General features: G+C 39.7%; 1 protein-coding gene and 1 long non-coding RNA gene across 2 annotated transcripts; one reads left to right on the top strand and one right to left on the bottom strand.

Moving 5' to 3' along the window:
- The first annotated feature begins 4164 nt into the window (after nt 1-4164).
- Nucleotides 4165-15047, top strand: LOC112559592 (cytochrome P450 3A5-like). Its single transcript, XM_025230924.1, has 16 exons — nt 4165-4320; nt 4863-4960; nt 6883-6982; nt 7495-7547; nt 8514-8556; nt 9486-9578; nt 9839-9957; nt 10524-10666; nt 10886-11010; nt 11286-11409; nt 11821-11978; nt 12245-12333; nt 12465-12472; nt 12663-12791; nt 13287-13446; nt 14909-15047. The coding sequence occupies exons 2-16, from the start codon at nt 4884-4886 to the stop codon at nt 14940-14942; spliced, it is 1455 nt and encodes a 484-aa protein (XP_025086709.1). The 5' UTR covers nt 4165-4320; nt 4863-4883; the 3' UTR covers nt 14943-15047.
- Nucleotides 15048-16852: 1805 nt separating this feature from the next.
- Nucleotides 16853-17918, bottom strand: LOC112560081. Its single transcript, XR_003098471.1, has 3 exons — nt 17875-17918; nt 17297-17386; nt 16853-17092 (listed from the first exon to the last, which is right to left on the bottom strand). It is a non-coding gene; the product is annotated as an uncharacterized LOC112560081 (long non-coding RNA).
- Between the last annotated feature and the right edge of the window lie 1515 nt (nt 17919-19433).

Here is a 19433-nt window from a genome sequence, read left to right as displayed (position 1 = left end):
GGTCTTTCGTCTGTTCTTGACAGAATGATTTTGAGTGCTTAAGAACGCATGTTTTAGAAACTGTCGAAAATCCTCAAATAGTTTAAAAGAAGAACGCATCTATGCAAAACGTGCTTTGAATCATCAGACAGCAGAACAGAGTGGAAACAGAGCGTGGACCAATCCAAACTGGACCTAGGACCTAAACCAGTGAACTGTTATTTTAAATAAGAATGGAAGGATTCTACTGCCACAGACGTGTAAAAGGGTTAAAGTAAAATTCTCCAGCTCTCAGTGACCACAGTGTATTCACAGTGTATAAAGCGTTGGAACGGAAACATCTCTGTGCTGGTGAGAATTCGGAGACAGATCTCTGTCCTCAGAACTCTGCCGCTACTCTCAGTTGAGATAGAAAACACCAACAAACATCTGAATAAAAAATATAATATCGGAAAAAATATCCAACACACAAAAGGCTTAACCTATTTTATAGATATACATTAAGACAACAAATGTAACTCCCTCCTCCCTTTAAAGGAAAAAGTCTTCGTTACAGTCAGTTCCTTAGTTAGTTCTCTTTGAAATCTCCACCTATCATTTAGATTTAAATTAATTTTAGCAGTAATTTAATATTCCCCTGTCTAAAAAAAATTTACACTTTCTGAAAGATTGAACATCCTATAAAAAAAGAGAAGTGTGGCGATGTTTCTAAGTGCTTTAAACTCACATAGCAAGTTTCTAACTAAATTTGTCATATGCTTCCTTGCTTCTTCCTGGAGAATCTTTATTACACATTTTTGTTTAACTTTCTATTTGTATGTATTCGGTCGAATTTTGTAATCGATTTTTCGCTCATTTTCCCATCTTTTTAGAGGTCTGATTTAAGGGAAGTCACACAACAAATTTGTTCTGCTGCATTGAAGAGTTACCTCCCATAGACAACCAAGCCCGTTCGCGGGGCCTGAGGCATAGGGAATGGGCGGGACCCTCGATGCCACGATGGCCACGGTTTTAATTAAAAGCGGAGGTACCATGACGACTGTAAATATCACGGGGCGCTAGACAGATGCCTCGTCTGCCTGCTCCTAAGCACGGACCTGTAGACAACTCAAGTACTTTAGATAGCAAACCTTATAATAAGTATTAAAAAAAAAACCAAACTCGCCTTTACTTGAAATGTACAAAAAGGGGTAAATAATTTTTTTTAAAGGTTTTGGGACTTCTTTTAATACGTATAACTTAAAATATAAAAGTGTGTGGGGCACTAGCTTGGAATATTCCGGGGACCCTCACACATTCATATTTTGACGGTGTCGATTCCTTTGTCGTCTGCTAGAGAAGACGCCATAATTTTTGACAGTTGATAACCATACTCTCCAAATAGCCTTTCTCAAACCACACATGGTCAGGTAAGGCGAGGCTGTCTAAACTGGTATCCACTGACATCGGTCTGTACATGAGCAACTAGTGTAGGTTAGCAACACCGATTACGCCACTGATTAGATCAAGAATTCCTTAAACGTTTGTATCTGCAGTAAACTATATTTGAAAAAAAACCGTCTACTTAGTACTGTATCTTTTGTTATACATAAGGGTAATGCGTCGGTCGTTTTCAGAATATATCCGTGTATGGGTCAAAACTTAATGTCACTAACATAGGTGTGACGAAAAGAAATGTACATTTCCGAGAAAGATATTTTCTCTACCAGCACAGAATATCAAAAATACATAGAAACCCTGCTGAAGGACACAAGTCCCATATACTTTCTATGGAACCCATTTTCTTGCTTCTAGGGATGCGGTTAGTAAAAATAAAGAAATTAAAGGACTTTGATCAACTATAAATAGCAACGTAGTATTCAAGATAATTTCACCTATATAAAAAAAAAACCATTAGTACTACAGGTAGTCCTCGACTTACGACGGGGATCCGTTCTTAACGCGGCGTCGTAAACCGAATTTCGACGTAAGTCGGATCATACGTTCATACAGTACTGTACCACAATAACAGTACAGTACTGCAAACACTTAGCCTATCCAAACACGTATCCTAACACAGCACCCTACATAATTATCAATAAACACAAGTACAGTAAAATATTGTGCAGTACAGTTCGCTTTGTTATCAGTGTCGCTTTCATAGGAGCAGATCCTGTCACGTGTTCAAGGATGCGATCTTTATCCTTGATAATCGTAGCGACAGTCAAGAGACTAAGTCCTAATGACCTGCTAATTTCTTTTGCTGTCTCCCCTTCTCAGATTGCCTTATGACAGGGGTGGGCAAATAGCGGCCCGCGGGCCGCATGCGGCCCGCCAAGTGGTTATCTGCGGCCCGCAGAAGCCCTTTGGCAACAAAAAACAAAAAAAAATATTACCAAAAACAAGTTACGCTTAGTCCCTTCCCACGCCTGCTGCGTACGTAATGGCCGGCCTTGAACTGTCTCGCCGGTAGCCAGTGGACCCTTTGTTACACCTGAGTTACGAAGCGGCCTGACCAACTTAGGAAGGTCATGACCAGACAGTGCGGGAGGGGGGATGTAGACGCGCCGTTAGGTAAGGTGACCAGACGTTTATGTTGATGATGCACCTGATGAATTACAACTTGAACTGATACACCTTCAATCAGATCATGCATTGAAGGAAAGGTTTTATTCCCTGTCACTGGTTGAGTTTTATAAGTGCCTCTCCAACAAATCATTTCCTTGTTTAAGAGTATTTGCTGCCCAACTATTTTCAATATTTGGTTCAAGTTACATCTGTGAGCAAAGTTTTCTGCATGAATATAAACAAGTCAAAGAACAGGTCTTTGCTTTCAGATGCAAGCTTGCAGTCAGTTATGAGAGTATCTACCAGTAATTTTGAGCCAAATTTAAAAGAATTGTTCAGCAAAATTGTATTCAAAAACATTTTCTCATTAAATTGTGTGTGCTTAATTGTTCATTCTGGTTTTATATTTATTCCTACAGTGTTACATATTTCATGTGCTCATTATTAAATAAATGCGTGTGTTTACAATTTGGCGATTTTACGTCGTTTTTGTATTCAATTACAAGGTGCGGCCCTCGGACTAGTCATGACCCAGCAATGCGGCCCTCGCAACAAAAAAGTTTGCCCACCCCTGCCTTATGATATCCACCTTCACCTCCATGGTGATGGCCTTCCTTTGCTTTGATGCACTGACCTCGTAAGTCGGAATGAGTGTCGTAACCACGAAACGACGTAACTCGAGACCGTCGTAACCCGAGGACTACCTGTATATTATTATTTAACACTGTCAGGATACATAATGACCTCATCACAGACCGTTCATGTATTGTCCGTGACCTAGCGACCACTTATGGGACTATATATTAGACTAAGGAAAAATGGAGCATTACGTCAGGGACGATAATTATTATTATTTTCAAATAAATAAAAGAACCACAGCTACGTCCATGTATGAAGAATCTACGACGAAGTGTAAACTATATGTATATGCACAAGTGTAGCTGAATGCATAACCCACGACAAAGTGTACACTGTACAAAAGGCCCGAATTTAACTGGATGATATCTGTATTCATGTGCATTCTGGCGCGTACATGTGCACGTACGTGTTACCTGGAAGAGATTATAGCCATAAGAAGAGCGAAAAATACACAACAGTACGTGGTCACCGCGTTTGGTCATTGGAAAATGGCAAAATGTCGGTTGATGACGTCCATTTTCATACTGTACAGGTTTCTGCCCTATTTTTCATAGTCTAGGCTTCGGTCACTGTCCTGTTTCATACCTAATTAGTTTTGTAATATTAATTAAGATTATAAGTTACAACGACTTACGTGCGTGCGTGTACCTGAAGGTGCATGTGTGCGAGCGAGCGCAGATGCATGTTCACAAAAATAATGCTCAAATGTTATGACCACTGTCTCGCTTACTTAAAATTTAGGATCATTATAACATATTAGTTTTACTGTCTTAATCGTCTGCGTGTACTTTGCTGCAGCCTCTTGAGGTGTGTACAAGTACAGCAGGTGGTCTCTTAAGAGTTGTCAGGCTCTCTCAAGTGCAAGAAATTGTACGTGCCAGAGAGTCAAGGATCACACAAGAAACAGAGCAATGTTCCTTAGATAAACATTGCACGAGCAGATTGCACAACTCAGCCGCAACTCTTAAGTAGGTCAGTCGATATCTTTAAAACCTGCTAACTGTGTCACACAGGTGCCCGCGCTGAACAGCAGACGCTGTGTCGCGAGCTTGAGATTCTGAGGCGGAGTGTGACAGCTAGCGTTTGGGACCGGAAGTTGGTCGAACCGCGTCTCAGCTAGCGCTTTGGTGGAGTTTAAGAGCACTGCTTTCCGAGGTAATACTCTTAATATACTGGTTTTATTAACTTAAAATGCTCAGCTGAGAAGAGTCCATAGTTAAAGTTATTGAGTCTGTATGTTGGAGAACTGTGCCAAGCCTCAATGCTATTTTTGTTGAATGGCCCAGTCGAGTGGTCTAGTTTGTGATAAGGGGTAGTTCTCATTCCCTGCATAGTATCACCATTAAAGATAAAAAAAATATGCCACCTACAATCAGTGCTAAGTTTTAAATGCACAGAGAATGACGCAGTTAAAGTCTGGATGAATACTGTTTTTTAAAAAAAATTGTATTTCAAGTCTTCATATTGATTTTAATGATTTTTAAACAATGCATATTCACAATGTTTAATTATTTGTGAAGCTGTACTGTCAAGATGAAAGATCTCAAATCTTATAAATACGATACTTTACTACATAGAAAACTAAGGAAATGAATTAGATGGTAATACTAGGTTATCGGCGCTGCTTATTGCTGTTTATAAGTGTTAATACTTTTATTTATTTTAAAGATTTTTAAAACTGTTGCTTAATAACACAGGAGCTTCATACAGACTAAAAGATGGAGTGTCTAGGATGGGTTTCAGCAATTGCTGGTTTGGTTGTCACTTCACTTACACTTTTTATTGGATGGTACTGGTAAGTGAATGATTGTTTTACCTCTTGTATTCGTTACATCAACCTTTGGTAGTAAAAGTGATTAAGAAACCATTCTAATGACTGGTTAAGAGGTAAGAATCTAAACAAGAAAACAATAAATATAAACCTGATAAAATGATACTTATTGCATTAGCTGAGATGTTAAAACTTTAGTTATGATGTGGTGGCTGTCACCTCTTGCTTATATGTGAACAAAGGTATATAAAGGATCTTCATTTTAAATTGGAAACCATTTCAGATCTTTATTTTCACGTTCCTATTTCTTCCAACGATTCAAAGCTGCTATGCAATCAGAGCTAGAATACAGTGCAAGACTGTCATCACCTACAGATTATCTTACATAGAGGAGCTTTGTCTTAAACAGATTTTGACTGATTAAATGAGGAATACATAACAACAACATGATAAAAAACTCTATTCATTGTGTTAAAGAACAATTATACAACTTAAATGTGTCCAAAATGTTCCTGAACAGCAGAATTAAAAAAAAAATCATTCTAGCATAAAGACCATAGAGATAAATCTCATGTAATGTCTACAAGTGCACAACAATTTTATCTAATGACTGAGCTGAGCTTAGAAAAAGATTGCATAACTGCCCTCAATTCTCAAGATATAGGCACACAAACATCACCAAACACAGGAAGAGGTCAGAAATACTGATATCAGTAATGTACATAGATATACCTGTTGTCAAGGTTACAGTCAGTAGGAGAACTAAAATTATATATGATTAAGGTGTATATTTTTGGAGATTTATGACATTACAAAGTTGAATTTTTAATGAGATTTTTATATTTGAACTGTTATGTGATTTTGTAATTCTGCTATCTAGCCACCATTTGTCCTATCTTGAGTGTGTTAAATATTATTCATTTATACATCATCTTTCCTTACCACCAATTGCTTTACATACATATACATGAATGAGCACAAGCACACTCTTTTAAAGTGTGCATCAGATTCTGAGGAGCTGGAGTAAGAAAATATTTTAATTCATATTAGAAAAAAAACAGCAAATCAAGTGTTTGAGTTAATTCTACGCATTTAAGTCTCAGAGCAGTGAAGATAATGGGTATTTGAAAACTGCAGCAAAATGTACCAGCACTATGAAATTAAAAAATTAGTACAAGAAATCAGTAATTTGCAAGTTAAAAAATATTGACGATTCATTTTCATGTTAATTTGAGGACATTCTGTTTACTCTTCTGTGCATTAATTACATTTTGCATGTAACCTGAGAAATATGTAATGTTCCACTCAAAAGGGAAAAAACCTCACCTTTCCTGTTCACACAAACACTGTTTATGTATATAAAAAAAAAATACAGTGCATTTGATGTTAGCTTGGTATGTTCCAAAGCAACAATAAATGCCAGGTAAAACTGGATTACCTTGTGAGTACACAAACATATATTTCATTTATTGAAATAGCCTGCCATGTATTCTAATTTTTAAATGTCAAGTGAAACAATCACCATTTGTACACTGGTCGGCTTTATTCTCACTGAGCTTGTGACCATTCAACATTGCTTACTGAAACCAAACATCAGAAAAATTATAATTCAGAAGTTTAGCTGCTCCTGTTACCAGAGTGTGCTTAAGAATTTTCTTCTATTTCTTGTAATTAAATCTAGCTAATAAAGTGAAGGCTTTCAACAACTGTAAATTAAAGTTAAGATGGAACAACAAATATGGTCACAGTTACGGCTGCTTTAAAGAGACTTTCATCTAAATATATTTATAGTATTTAGTGCAATAAGTCATACAGTTTCTCATAAGTGAATATTTTCTAGAATTTTATCATCTACAATATTTAAAAAGAATATTTTGCTTATTACCAGCATTATTACCATCTTTTTATTTACTTACTCAAGTTGACAATGCATTTTTAATGCTCAGGATATCACAAAAGCGTCTTCACCAGACCTTTCAGAAAATGGGCATCAGAGGTCCAAAGCCTGGTTTCTTACTCGGAAATTTGGATGAGATTCTTAAAAAGGTATTGTCCTGTTATTGCGTTCTTTTTTCCTGTTCTCGTTTTCTTTCTTGGGATGGTCTTATGGCACAACGATTAAGCGTGTCACCATTGCAATATGCATTAGGTGTCCAGTTGCAGATCTCACCTGAGTAGCTAGATCCTGATTAAACACCATTCCCCATCTCTCTCTGTCTTCTTTTCTTCCAAATCGATCCAGTCTCATTCCATACTGGTGCATGTTTCTGTTTGACAATCATAAAGCCTTATTAGATTTCAAGCCAAGAGGATTTATCACACATCTTTCAGTCTCTTAAAGAAAAAGCTTCTTGTGCTTTTCTCGGTCAGGATGACAAATGGTGGCGAATGCTTATAAAGACGATGCCGGCCCTGATAACATCGCATGAAGTCATAGGAGACTAGTTTAACATGGTGTAATCCAATTTCATAGGGCATATTTTTAAAATGGCACAAGTATACTAAAGCTGTGGTTAAAAACTTAAATCTCGGAGTTTCAAAGGTGTTTTTTGTTTCAGGGTCCACAACAGTGCTTTACGGACTGGCAAAAGGAATATGGAAATGTCTATGGGTAAGCAGCACCTTTAGCAGACAGGGAAATGGGTGTGCGTTTAATAATAATAATAAACGTGTGATTTATATAGCGCACGATCACACCCATGAAGAAGCATGCTCTCACTGCTTGTGACCGAGGCATGGGCAGCATAGGAAGGACGGTGGACGGTAGGATAAACAACCGTGCAGACTAGTATAAAAGACAAGACGCAAAGAGGAATCACGGAACAAACAGTAAGGATTGAGTGTTTCGTGAATCTTCAGAGGAAGACAAGCAGGCAGACTAGTTAATAGACGGGGAAAAAATAACGAAAAAGGGTTAGAAGGTGGACTAGCAGTATGGGGATTGTTGTTAGAAATAATGAAAATGGAACCGATGTCTTTTTAGTGCATTTAAAGGATTCTATAATAGGTAGGTGACGGATTTGGAAGGGAAGAGAGTTCCACTGTTTTGCAGCACAGTAACTTCTGTGACCTTATGTGGTTAAGCATACGGTCATCAGACGAAGAGTGTAGTTGTCTGGCTGGGATGTAGAGGAAGAGAAGTTCAGAGAAATAGTCAGGGCAGGAGCCTGCGAATAAAGCACAACACAACACAACTTGTACCGATTATTTCGGTTTCTTTCCATGATTAGTTTGTTTGTCCAAGTTGATGTTGAGACGTATGGCTCAAAGATCAAACATCCTAACAGCATCAGCCATCCTGCTTGTCACCACGTTGAAAGGTAAACAGTGGAGTCATCCAGCTCACCCCGCTACACACAATGAAAACAGCAACGCCCAGTCCTTGACGAGACTCAACAGGATGCTATTCGGGACATTTAACCTCTGTTTGCACATTCGTCACCCTGGTTTAAAAATAGCACAACAAACTTGTCCTTGAATATTACAGGTCGGCAATGAAAGCTGCAGGGGTGGTTTTAGTAACATTTATCCCTTATTATGCACATTAATTAGCATAATGCACTTGCTTTGATGAAAGATGTAACCCGCTGTGGGGTCATCTCCTGGGGCGACAGCAGATAGTACTTGTAGTCACGCTGTTTCTTAGACTTTTTTTTTTTGTTATTGTTCACTCTCCTCCCACCCACCCCTTACCCTCGAAAAAAACCTCGAAGCGAATATATGCATTGGTGGATAAATTCTTTAATGTACATCATCAAAAAAGCTACCTACAATGCGTTAGTAATTAGTAGTTATTAAGTGGGTCTTATGGAACTAAAATGTTACATTTGTAGTTGGTTTTTGTCTGTAGTAATTAGTAAACACTATATTAAAACTAAGTATTATATTTCCCACCTTTTTCTGTGTTATCCACCATACTATGCATCCACATGTCTGTTATCTCCCCTTATAGCCTATTGTTTTGTCATTCTTTGCTCTTTGAATATTTGCTATTCGGTTTGTCCCTTCGTCCGTCTGCCTTTGTTTTCTCCAATTAATTTCCCTAGGGTAATGTCTGGACCTCAAGGAAAAGCGTCTTGTTTCCGTAGTTACAATTTAATTGCTAGATCCCACGAACACTTTCTTAACCCCAGGGCATCTTTTGCAACACCCTTATAACTACGGCTTCAGCGGAAAATCGGCATCTGCGTGGTCTGTACACTGGGTTATAACTTCGGAAACAAGACGCTTTTCCTTGAACTCATGTTGTCCTAGGGCATCGACTTACCCAGCTCTTTAACTAGTTTTTTTTATCGCTATATCTTTTAGTCTTTTCTTCTGTCTTTTTTTCCCGTCTATTGTCGCATTTTAATTTCCGGATTTATCATCACGTGACATATTACCTTTTTGTCTATCACCCATTTTCCTGAGGTTTCGCCGCTTCCCCACCTTCCTTTCTCGACATTCATAGTTTTTGTTTTTAAAAGGGCAGATATTTCAGACGCCCATTTTCTGTGCTTTTTAAGTCCTAAAGGAAAAGCCCACAATTCTTATTTGCTGTCATCCGCAGAGTCTACAGAACCCGCCTTTCTTGGTGGTTACCGACGTCGAGCTTTTGCGTGAGATTATGGTGAAGAAGTTCAACGCTTTTCCTAACCGCCAGGTACATTTGCTGTGTTTTTACGCAGTAGTTCTCTTATGACCGATCTCTTTGTCAGTATGGCCTCTTTTCTTTCCTAGATGATCATGTTTTTTTAGTCCTTTGCACCAGATACATGTCCTCCTGTATCTACTCATAAGTACGCAAAACAGAGATAGAGAGAGAGAGAAAATCAGTGTAGTATAACAAAATCAGTTTATCATATTGTCACAGCATTGTGAATTTCGTTGCTAAGAATCTTGCCTTTATGACGCCATGTCTAGTACACACCGCTGGCAGACTACAAACCTTGGAATGAAATGCTGACGATGCTGCAGGATGATCACTGGAAGCACGTGCGTAGTTTGCTCAGCCCGTCTTTCAGCACGAGCAAACTGAAAAAGTAAGTCATGCACGTTTGTAGACTGGTGTTGATGTTCATAAATTTGGCCTTCCTGTAACATCATCTTGAGTATATGTATAAGAAGATCATGTAACAACAGTGTGATTTGGAGTCGCATGGGGACTGTAAATTTAAGGTAGCGACGACTGTGGCTTTTGAGTTGGGGGCGACGACAACGTAGCTTTAAGAGAGCGTTATGACAGTGTTTGCATGACGACTGTGTGACTTTGAGATCATTGAGATCGCATAGCAGCAGCATGACTTTGAGATGGAATAAGGACAGAATGGGTGGTGACAAAAGATATTTTTTTGTCTGGCAGATGATGCCAGTCATGAAGCGTTGCTGTAACAACCTTGTCGAAAACGCCGGGAAGAAAAGCGGGTACCGGCGAAGAAGTGGATGCATTGTTGTAAGAAAAGCTATTCAGTTGTTTGTGGGGTCCTAGCTTTGAGGAAAAACACTATTTCTATACAAAAAGTACAAAGAATTAAGTAGCAAAAGTCGGAATATTTTATATTGTTTTAATTAAGATGTGACAAACCATTAATCGTGTGTATGGTTTCAGATTGTGCAACTCATTCAGCATGGACGTTATAGCGGGTACTGCGTTTGGCATTGAGGTGGATTCTCTCAAGACGCCGGGAGACCCGTTCTTGGCGCTCATACAGAGGATCAGAAGCGTTCCTTCGTGGATGTTCACCGTGCTTTGTGAGTAGATAAGTTCACATCCATATGCATGTGTCGAGAGGCATCTTATCTACATATCGAAATCTTTCTGTGCGAGAGGCTAGCTTTGAAATTTACTCGAAAGAACCTTTCACTTGCGTAAATTAGGAATCGGCTTCATTAGAGATGTTGCCTGGATTGTGCGAAATACTTTCGGTAATGTCGCACCCATATTTTCTTAACATTTCGTTTATTCCGCAGTCTTGTTTCCGAAGTTCACCCCGTTGTTGCGACGCTTAGGTATCGCCATCGCTCCCGAGAAAGATGTTACGACTCTGATGAACCTCATCCGAAGAGCGATCAAGGAGCGACGGCAAGGGACAGAGGTAACGTGCCGTAGCGTGTCTGTCGATGTGTGTTTTGTGTCTCATGTTGGCAGTAGTCAACACCACTATACTAGTTAGTCATCGTCCTCGTCACAGCAGTAACATTAACATGCTCGTGGTGACTGGTTGAAAAATAAATTTGGCGCGGCTGTGGTGGACGGAATGGACAGAAAAAGATAGATTTTTGAAGGCAAGTTGGAAGACGGTTTCAGTAGCATTAACATGGGTCATGCTCACCCAAAGGTGAAGAAAGTTTTGGTGACATGCGTGTGCAGACTTACCCGGACATACTGCAGTTGATGCTGGAGGCGGAGAACGAAGGTGACAAGGAGACGGAGGTGGACCCGGAGATTGACCACAGTAAGGAACTGAGGACGTCTGCAGGATGGACACGGAAAGGTCAACTTGTGCTTTCGCTTTTTGAGCGTGTGTATTTGTGTGGTGGGCTACCAATGTACCCGTCGTGCTTGTGTGGTTCTCAATTCAACGCATTTTCCACAAACGAAAATTCCACAATTTTACTAAAGCAGGTTCAGATTTATTGCTCTGGGAGCCACCATGTGGTCAAAAGGTCATCCTCTAACCTTTTTAGGTCGTTGGGGGCTGAGGTGTTTGACACCTCACTCTTCTCGAGGCAGATTTACGTGAGGGCGCTGCCCATATCTTCTGATCCTCTCCCTCGTCACTATTTGACCGTCTCCTCTCTCACGACATACAACAAAGGTCTTCGTGCTCTCCCCACCTCTATCTCAGGCTTTCGCTTGCGAACTGACACAGAAACGAACATTAAACGGCTGTTCTGTCCTTCAGGTCTGACAGAAAGCGAGATCGAGGCCAATAGTTTCATCTTTCTCGTCGCCGGCTACGAAAACACGGCGTTGATGATGGCATTCCTGCTGTTTGAGCTGGCCAACCACCCCGAGTGTCTGCAGAAGGTTCAGGAGGAGCTGGATGAAAAGCTGGGCAAGGTGGGGCCTCCATGTCACGTGGGTCTATGTAAGATTTGTGTAGGCTTTGTCACGCTTGCCCTAGATGACAAAGCAGAGTGCGTGCGTAAGAGAGAGAGAGAGCGACAGACAACACTTGGAAAACTGTATGAGTGGATTCCAAGATATTGACTTGTGAAGTTCTGACATTTAAAGTTCAAAGAAATTTGTACTAGCGTAGGACAAATGCCGAGAAAGGCATGTTTGAATGAGGGTATGACTCTTGACACAAGCTGTTAATGTTGCAGAAGGAAGTGGACTATCAGACTGTCCAAGAGCTGACGTACCTGGAGATGTGTTTAAATGAGACCATGCGCTTGTACCCTCCTGGTGTCACGTAAGTTTTTGTCTGAAGCGTCTTCTTTGCATCACTTGACGTTGCCCAAAAATAGAAAAGTAAATGAGGAATGTTGTGGCGCTTTGTTTATGGGTAAAGTCCTCGTCGTCGTCAGATTATTTTGTAATTAGGATTGATGGTGAGATATTTTAGGAAGATGTCGTAGCATGAAGTACAAAGATTTATTTTCATAGTTGCACATCTCCTCTGTCCTAAAACAAAAACAGAAAAAGAATTTATTTGCCAGGGCACATTGCACAAGGAACATATCTTAAGTAGTCCTTTGTCGTGGAAATTCGAGGCCATCTTTTTTTACCACTGTGTTCCAGGCTCGAGAGAGAATGTGTTGAGGACAAGACTCGGTGACGTCCACGTGCCAAAGGGAATGCACATTGTCTTCCCGACGTTCACATTCACACTGATCCACACTGGCGACCCTATGACTTCATCCCAGAGAGGTGAGCCAGCAAATGTTTCTATGATGTTGGTATCTGTGTGAAAGAAGTCAAAATAAAACCGAAAATAAACATTGCGGTCGAGGTTTGTTGATGTGGTGAAATAAAAGAGTGAAAACTCTTCATACAATCTCATCTTTTTCATAGATATCAGCTTCATGTTTATAGTCAAAACGAGCAAGTAAATAAATGGCTTCACATCCGGACACAGCAAAGTTTTTTTTTTGTGTGTGAAATTCCACACATTTATTCTGGCCTAGCAAGCTTTCATAGCGATTTTGGTCTAGTGAAGCCCGTCTTCAGTGAAGCACTGGCCCATGCAGAAAGCTCTGAAGAACTTTCCAGAGATTATACACATTTTTCCAATCTCATTAGATATTGAGATTTTTGTCCTATCAGGTACAGTTCATCTGGCATAGTCTCGTTGTCTTCATCTTTCACTCTTCAAACAAAGTCCGAAAATTGCTAACTTAAGTCTTTTGTGTAACTTGTTTCCAGGCATACACCGGAGGCAGAGCTTCTCGCATCCGTTCAGCTTCCTGCCGTTCGGCTACGGCCCCAGAAACTGTATTGGGATGAGGCTAGTGTTAGTCGAGATGAAGATGGCCATCGCTGCCTTGCTGCGACAGTTCTCTCCCGTTCGTTCCCTAAGGCGTCGGTGAGTACAACACAGATGTTGTTTGCTGCAAACAAGATTACTGAAAGGCTTAATGTTTATTTAAAAAAAGGAAGTTAAGTGTAATATTCAGAATGCAAACTATGCATTGTTTAACAAACGTATTAAATAGCAGGATGCTGGAAAAGGTGGCCTGACGCATTCTTGCACAAGGCCCCATTTAGAAGATATTTGTTTATAAACACTTTGTAGGAAACCTGACGGTGTTCCCAAAAATAACAGAAGGCAACGAAAGGAAAAAACGGCTTGCAAATTTCTTTGGCAGATCGACAATAGACATCGAGGAGTGGGAAAGCCAGAGTGACAGAACTGAGATATAAAAGGGGAGGCTATAGCAGTTGAGGGAGAACTAGCAAACACTGTTAGAGTCAGGAAATCGTTAAAGAGTACACCAAAGCCATTCACTAGAAAATTTACAGCAAGAAAGTTCTAAAAGAACGTCAGCACCTTAACGGATCCAAAATTCCCGTCACAGAAGATCTAGCTCTGCTGAACGTCCAGCGGTTCAACAGACTAAAGCAACATGGTGGTGTGCTAGACTCCTCGTCAGCAGTGGGGGCGGGGAACTACCATGACTACAGTTCAGGGGCTTCTGATTCACGGCTTTGAGACGCACTTACACAGAAAAATATAAGGCACAGAATATTTGAATTTTACGACTTTTAAAGGTAGAACACCAGCATAATTCACCATACCTTTTGTAGCATGTGTATATATATATACACACACAGAGACATACGATTGTTTAGTTTAACCATAATAATTATTAGTAAAAGATGTACAACAGAATACTGTGTTCTGACCAGATAACTGTACAATCTTCCCTCTCGCTCTTTTGCACACAGAATATTTTTTTGGTGGGAGGGGGAGGGAGGTAGGGGAAGACAATTTTTTTCTACATTCACTTTTCCTCTGAATAGTAGGTGGCACTTTTTAGATTTTGCGTATGTGGTTGGGGGGGAAGATATTTTTTGTGCTTTATGGGATTGTCTTTAAGATAACACTTTTTATCATGCATCCCAACAGGACTTTAATACCATTAACTGAAAAAGATTGTCTTTCAGTCTGGACTTTGAGAAAGCATTGACACCAATGGACTGGAACTTAATGCAAAATAAAATCGAATCATTTGTATTAGTTGACATACATATTTATTAAATAAAAGGGTTTGGGTTATAAATATTTTTTTTATAAAACTTTAGGCAAGGTATCATAAGGGAGAGTTTGTGTGTGAAAATATTTGATAAGAATATAGACTGGGTGTGTCTATATCAGGGGTAGACAACACGCTGCCCGCGGGCAACTGTTCGCCCGCATGGACCGTGTGTGTCGCCTGCGGGGCATGTACTTAAAATAATAGTCATTTTAATAAAGATGTGGGTGTTTGTAGCATGAAGAGCAAGGCAAATCACTCTGATTCAAATAGTGTTGTACTGTGTTTCAGCATCCGCCTAAGATGGCGAAAAGCCCGATTCTGAAGCCCCAGGATACGCTGTGGATACGATTGGAAGCCAGGAAGTAGATCGTCACCTCTGTTTGGAACAAAGTTACTTCACCAGTCGTACATTGTCTGTGGCGCGTTGGTGCCTTGTGATCTTCTAGTGACAATATTAGGATAGTATCACCATTGATTCTATTGAAATATTTTATACTGAAAAGTCAGTTTTTAAATATTTTGGAAGACACGTATTGTCTTCTTTGTGATCAGATATTTTTTGTGATGTTTAATAAACTATTCAGTACCAATGCAATTTTTTAGCTGGTATTCTGGCTTGGCAGAAAGAAGAGATTTAGTCATTGCATGTATATATTTTGGGCAGGGCAGGTTTGTGATGAAAAGCTATTTGTGTCGTCGAGCAATGGATGTTAGAAACCTAGAGGCTCGCAAAACCATTTCTTTGACTTTAGCACTGTCCATGAACTTAAAGACATCCTATGCACAAGTAATTTTTTTCAAAAAATATGCTCATACAGACTACAGTTGCTTCTTGCTGGCGATATGGAAGAGAAATAAAAAAGGGCCTAGAAAAATTCATTTACAGCTGATTTCATTGCCTAAATCCTCATCTACGAAAAGATTTATGAAAACTAGCCAATTGCATTACTATTGCTCGAAATGGGAGAAGAATAAAGAGTGAGAGAGGGTTTATGACTGCGATAGAAGATTTGACACGGGTGTGAAGACGATAATGATGGTGTATGACAAAAGTATTTGGTGGTAATGAGAAAAACGTCACATAGATATTAGATCGAAGTCTTGTTTGTTTCGTTTCCTCTTCGCTAAAACTTAGCCTAACTTTATATCCTCATCAACCTGTTGAAGAAGTGTTGCAGTCTGTTATATGAGAATATGATTGTATGGTTGGTTGTGATTTAGTTTACTTCTGAGTATCATTTCTGTAAAGCTAGTAAAAGAATCTGAATTGAACCGGTATCAAAACCATAAAAAATACCGCAACAAGCTGTTGGAAAAAAAAAAAAAACCCCACAGATTTCTTCGTTTAAGACAGAGAAAGTGCGTTTATAGTCTAGTGCACACAGAAAGAGAGGCAGTCTCTTCTTTTTTCAACTAATAATAACGACCAAGTAAAAGCTGTGCAATCATTTGCAACAAATCGACATTACAAACAATAAAACTCATCTGATCACACCTGGCACACCTGAATTAGTCTTCTTCTCCACCCCGTCATCTGTAGGTAGGGCTAAGGCTAATCGCTGATCAGGTAGGTTGTGGTCTTACTCTTGTCGGAGCTTGCTAGTAGATTGGTTGAAAGATGCTGGTTGTGTGTGTGTGTGAGAGGACATAGGACTACGTGACCAGTCATTAGGCTACCCGGGATAAGTAGACATTCGGCAGAAGAACTCGTTGTTCTCTGAGTTAAGAGGACTGCATCACATCAGGATATTGTTATTTGTACTTGCCAAATGAATGGAGCTGTGTGAGCCATGAGTGAACATGTATTTGTTTAGCGGTTATATGTTGTGGTATTTTTGTGCTTTCTTATCGAGCTTCCCATAGAGCACACAGTACATACAGTACATACATCATACGCAGTACACAAATAAAAATATGAGAAAAGGAGGCATTAAACACAGATCTCACCGCTTACTTTACCTCTCTTTGATAAAGAATTGTCAATGGCAATCATTGTCTCTCTCTTTCCCTCTTTCTCAATTCTCCTTTCTTTAAAACATACCTAAGCATAGCACGCGCGCGCACACACACACACTCGCATACACGTAGATATGAAAGTTTCATTTGTCGGGATAATAATTATATAGTACATCCTCTAATACTGATATTGACGAACATGTACTAATATTTTCTAAAAGGAGACGTACGACACACCACGCAATCTGTAATAAATAACGCAAGTAAGAAAGCACATCTGATCAGCCCCGAATTTATTAGATTGGAGCAGACACAGTGCATTACTCAAGCGAGCATTTTAATCCTTTGTCGTGTAGCCGGGTCCGTAGCCGTAGACATATACCCGCCACTACTTCCAGGGCCATAGCCGCCACCATAGCCTCTGCCGTAGCCGCCTTAGCCGATGCCGTAGCCGCCGTAGGCACCGCCGTAGCTGCCGTAGTCGCCACCATAGCCGCCACCATAGCCGGTTCCACCCTGAAATGTCAAAGACTCAGCGTTCTTACAATCCACCTGTTTCTTTACCCAGACTTAAGCTTTCACCCAAAATGTTGATCGTCAGAGTTATTGTTTGCAAAACTGCATTAATTTCGGAAGCTAATTTTTAAACTACTCTAATGATAGGAACGTCGGATGGGGGTGGGGGCAGTTTAAAAGAGACTAAAAAAGTAAATAACTCACCACGCCGATAAGGTTTGAATCTCCTCCCAGAAGGTATACTCCCATGGCACTAGCCACCAAAGCACAGAGAAGGACAGCAATGGCAGACTTCTGGAAGATGAGTAGAGGAACAGATTATGACTATCAAGGATAGTCAAATCATGACTAAATGTGTGAATACAGACAGGGGATCTGTGATCTTAGTTCCTTGCCGAGTCAAGGCAAACAAGTATGTTTTTATATCGTCCTGAATTCTAAATTTGGATTTCACGGCAAAAGTATTGTTACATTGTTTCATGGGAAAAAGCTTACTGTTCAAAAAGGAAACACACTATGAGGTTAACGCAATTCACGGATTACTGACCGCGGTTAATGGCCCTACACTGTAGTTATTTTGTACACAGTGTAGACAGGATAGACAAAGAAAGAGAGCGAGAACGTGGAAAACTATTTTGTGATCTTGTCTCTTCGTTTTATTTAGATGCGCTTTCATAAGTTCCCTCTGACAAAGTTGGTGATAAGGAGAGTAACAGAGACAGTAACATTGTTTACCGTTTTCTTGTCTTCTAATAAAGTCAAAGAAAAAAGGAAACACCTACCATGTTGCAGTTGTGTGCTGTTCCCAAAGCAAACGGAGTCACTTTGTAGACAGTGTACTCAGATAGAGTTCTACAGGTCCTTATATACAAGATTTTGAGGTGATAATATTTCACGTTTACGACTTCTGTGAAGATTAAAAAAAATTTGTATCCGCTTGTAAAATAAGCAACGAATCTGAGGTTGCATAATTTCAGTTTTTCTTTGTTTTAGGCCACAGGGGCCTTTAGAATTTGAATTTTATGAGTGTTTCAGTGACTAACATTTTGTTTAAGTTATTTTTGGTGTTAATTAAGATGGGTCATTTAAGATATCATTTCCAGAGTTTTTCTTGTGTGAATATTTTTTATGTGGACATTTTCTGAGTTTGGGAATGTCAATTGTGAATGAAACGTATGGGTACTGTCAAAATTTTTGAATGTCTGCATTAGAAATATGCATAATCTGTATTGAATCAATCTTTGAGAAAGAAAAATTTCCTTTAAACATAAATAAAATGCTTGGAAAAAAAGGTGCAGGTGTAGGGAGCCTTGCTATGCTGTTGCTGAACGCAGATCACCTCAATTTGAATTATTTTCCAGGTAATGGGTTGATTGTATGCATCTCAGTAACTGTAGTACTAGTACAGCCCAAAACTCAGGTATGATGAAAACAATATATCAGAGTGTCAAGAGAACTAAGAAGTATGTTTTAGAAGAATACAAAGGTTTCTGAGACATTTGTAATCATTTGGTTACCATATGTTATTGGACAGTGATGGTGTTTTTCTTTCTTGGTGACACATTTAATCTCTCCTACTGGTCAGTTGATACTTCAAACGGGAGTGCTCATGTCTGTGGGCTGCTGGGAAGTTTAGTACAGTTTACTCCTTTTGCAGGTTTCTCAGTCTCTGTTTCTCGGTCTCTTTTGTGTGTGCACCTTTCTTTTTGAATGCTGTACAGATGCACACTGTTCAATCCTAAACAAATTTTTGCAGTACTCCTTTTCTTTTAATTACAACGTTTATACTGCAGGGCTTCTGCTAAGGCTAAATTCTTTGGGGTCCCAGGGACCCCTTCTTCAAATTTCTAAGGGGTCCCAGGCTAACTCTAAGGGGTCCCTTTACAAAGTTGAGAGCAAAAACCAACAAATCAACTACTTTGTTCAACTGCCTTTCAGGCACACAAAGCACTGTAATGTCTAGTCAGATATATGGCGAGATTTCTGTGCCATGAAGGGTGTGCAAGCATCTGTGATGAGCTTATGCTCACTGTACTTGGGGTGCTCACTTTCTTTCCGTTTGTGATACGATGATTTTAACCACGCTGTATACATCTTGGAAATAGGTTATTGGAACTCTTCCCGGTAAGGGAAAAAACTCAGTGCAAGGGAAGTAACTCTCACCTTGTAGCAGACGACAACAATAGATTGGGCTACGATGTCAGACACAACACTTACCCATTTTGTATCTGTTCTTCGCCCAAATTTGAAGGGGGGTCCCCTGGGACCCCATTTGAAGAAAATTGAAGGGTCCTCCGAACTTTTCTGCGTACTGTACGCAATTTTTTGGGCGTAAGCGAGC

This window comes from Pomacea canaliculata, linkage group LG3 (assembly GCF_003073045.1).
Source record: "Pomacea canaliculata isolate SZHN2017 linkage group LG3, ASM307304v1, whole genome shotgun sequence".
Taxonomy (NCBI): Eukaryota; Metazoa; Mollusca; class Gastropoda; order Architaenioglossa; family Ampullariidae; genus Pomacea; species Pomacea canaliculata.
The sequence above is the reverse complement of the archived record's forward strand: the minus strand, read 5'-3'. Positions and strand labels throughout refer to the sequence as shown.

Bases quoted from the DNA above. Each gene is read 5' to 3' on its own strand.
- LOC112559592 (XM_025230924.1), top strand. From the start codon at position 4,884: ATGGAGTGTCTAGGATGGGTTTCAGCAATTGCTGGTTTGGTTGTCACT. The intron at 11,011-11,285 runs GTAACGTGCCGT...ATGCGTGTGCAG, and splicing joins AGCGACGGCAAGGGACAGAG to ACTTACCCGGACATACTGCA. The intron at 12,792-13,286 runs GTGAGCCAGCAA...ACTTGTTTCCAG, and splicing joins TATGACTTCATCCCAGAGAG to GCATACACCGGAGGCAGAGC.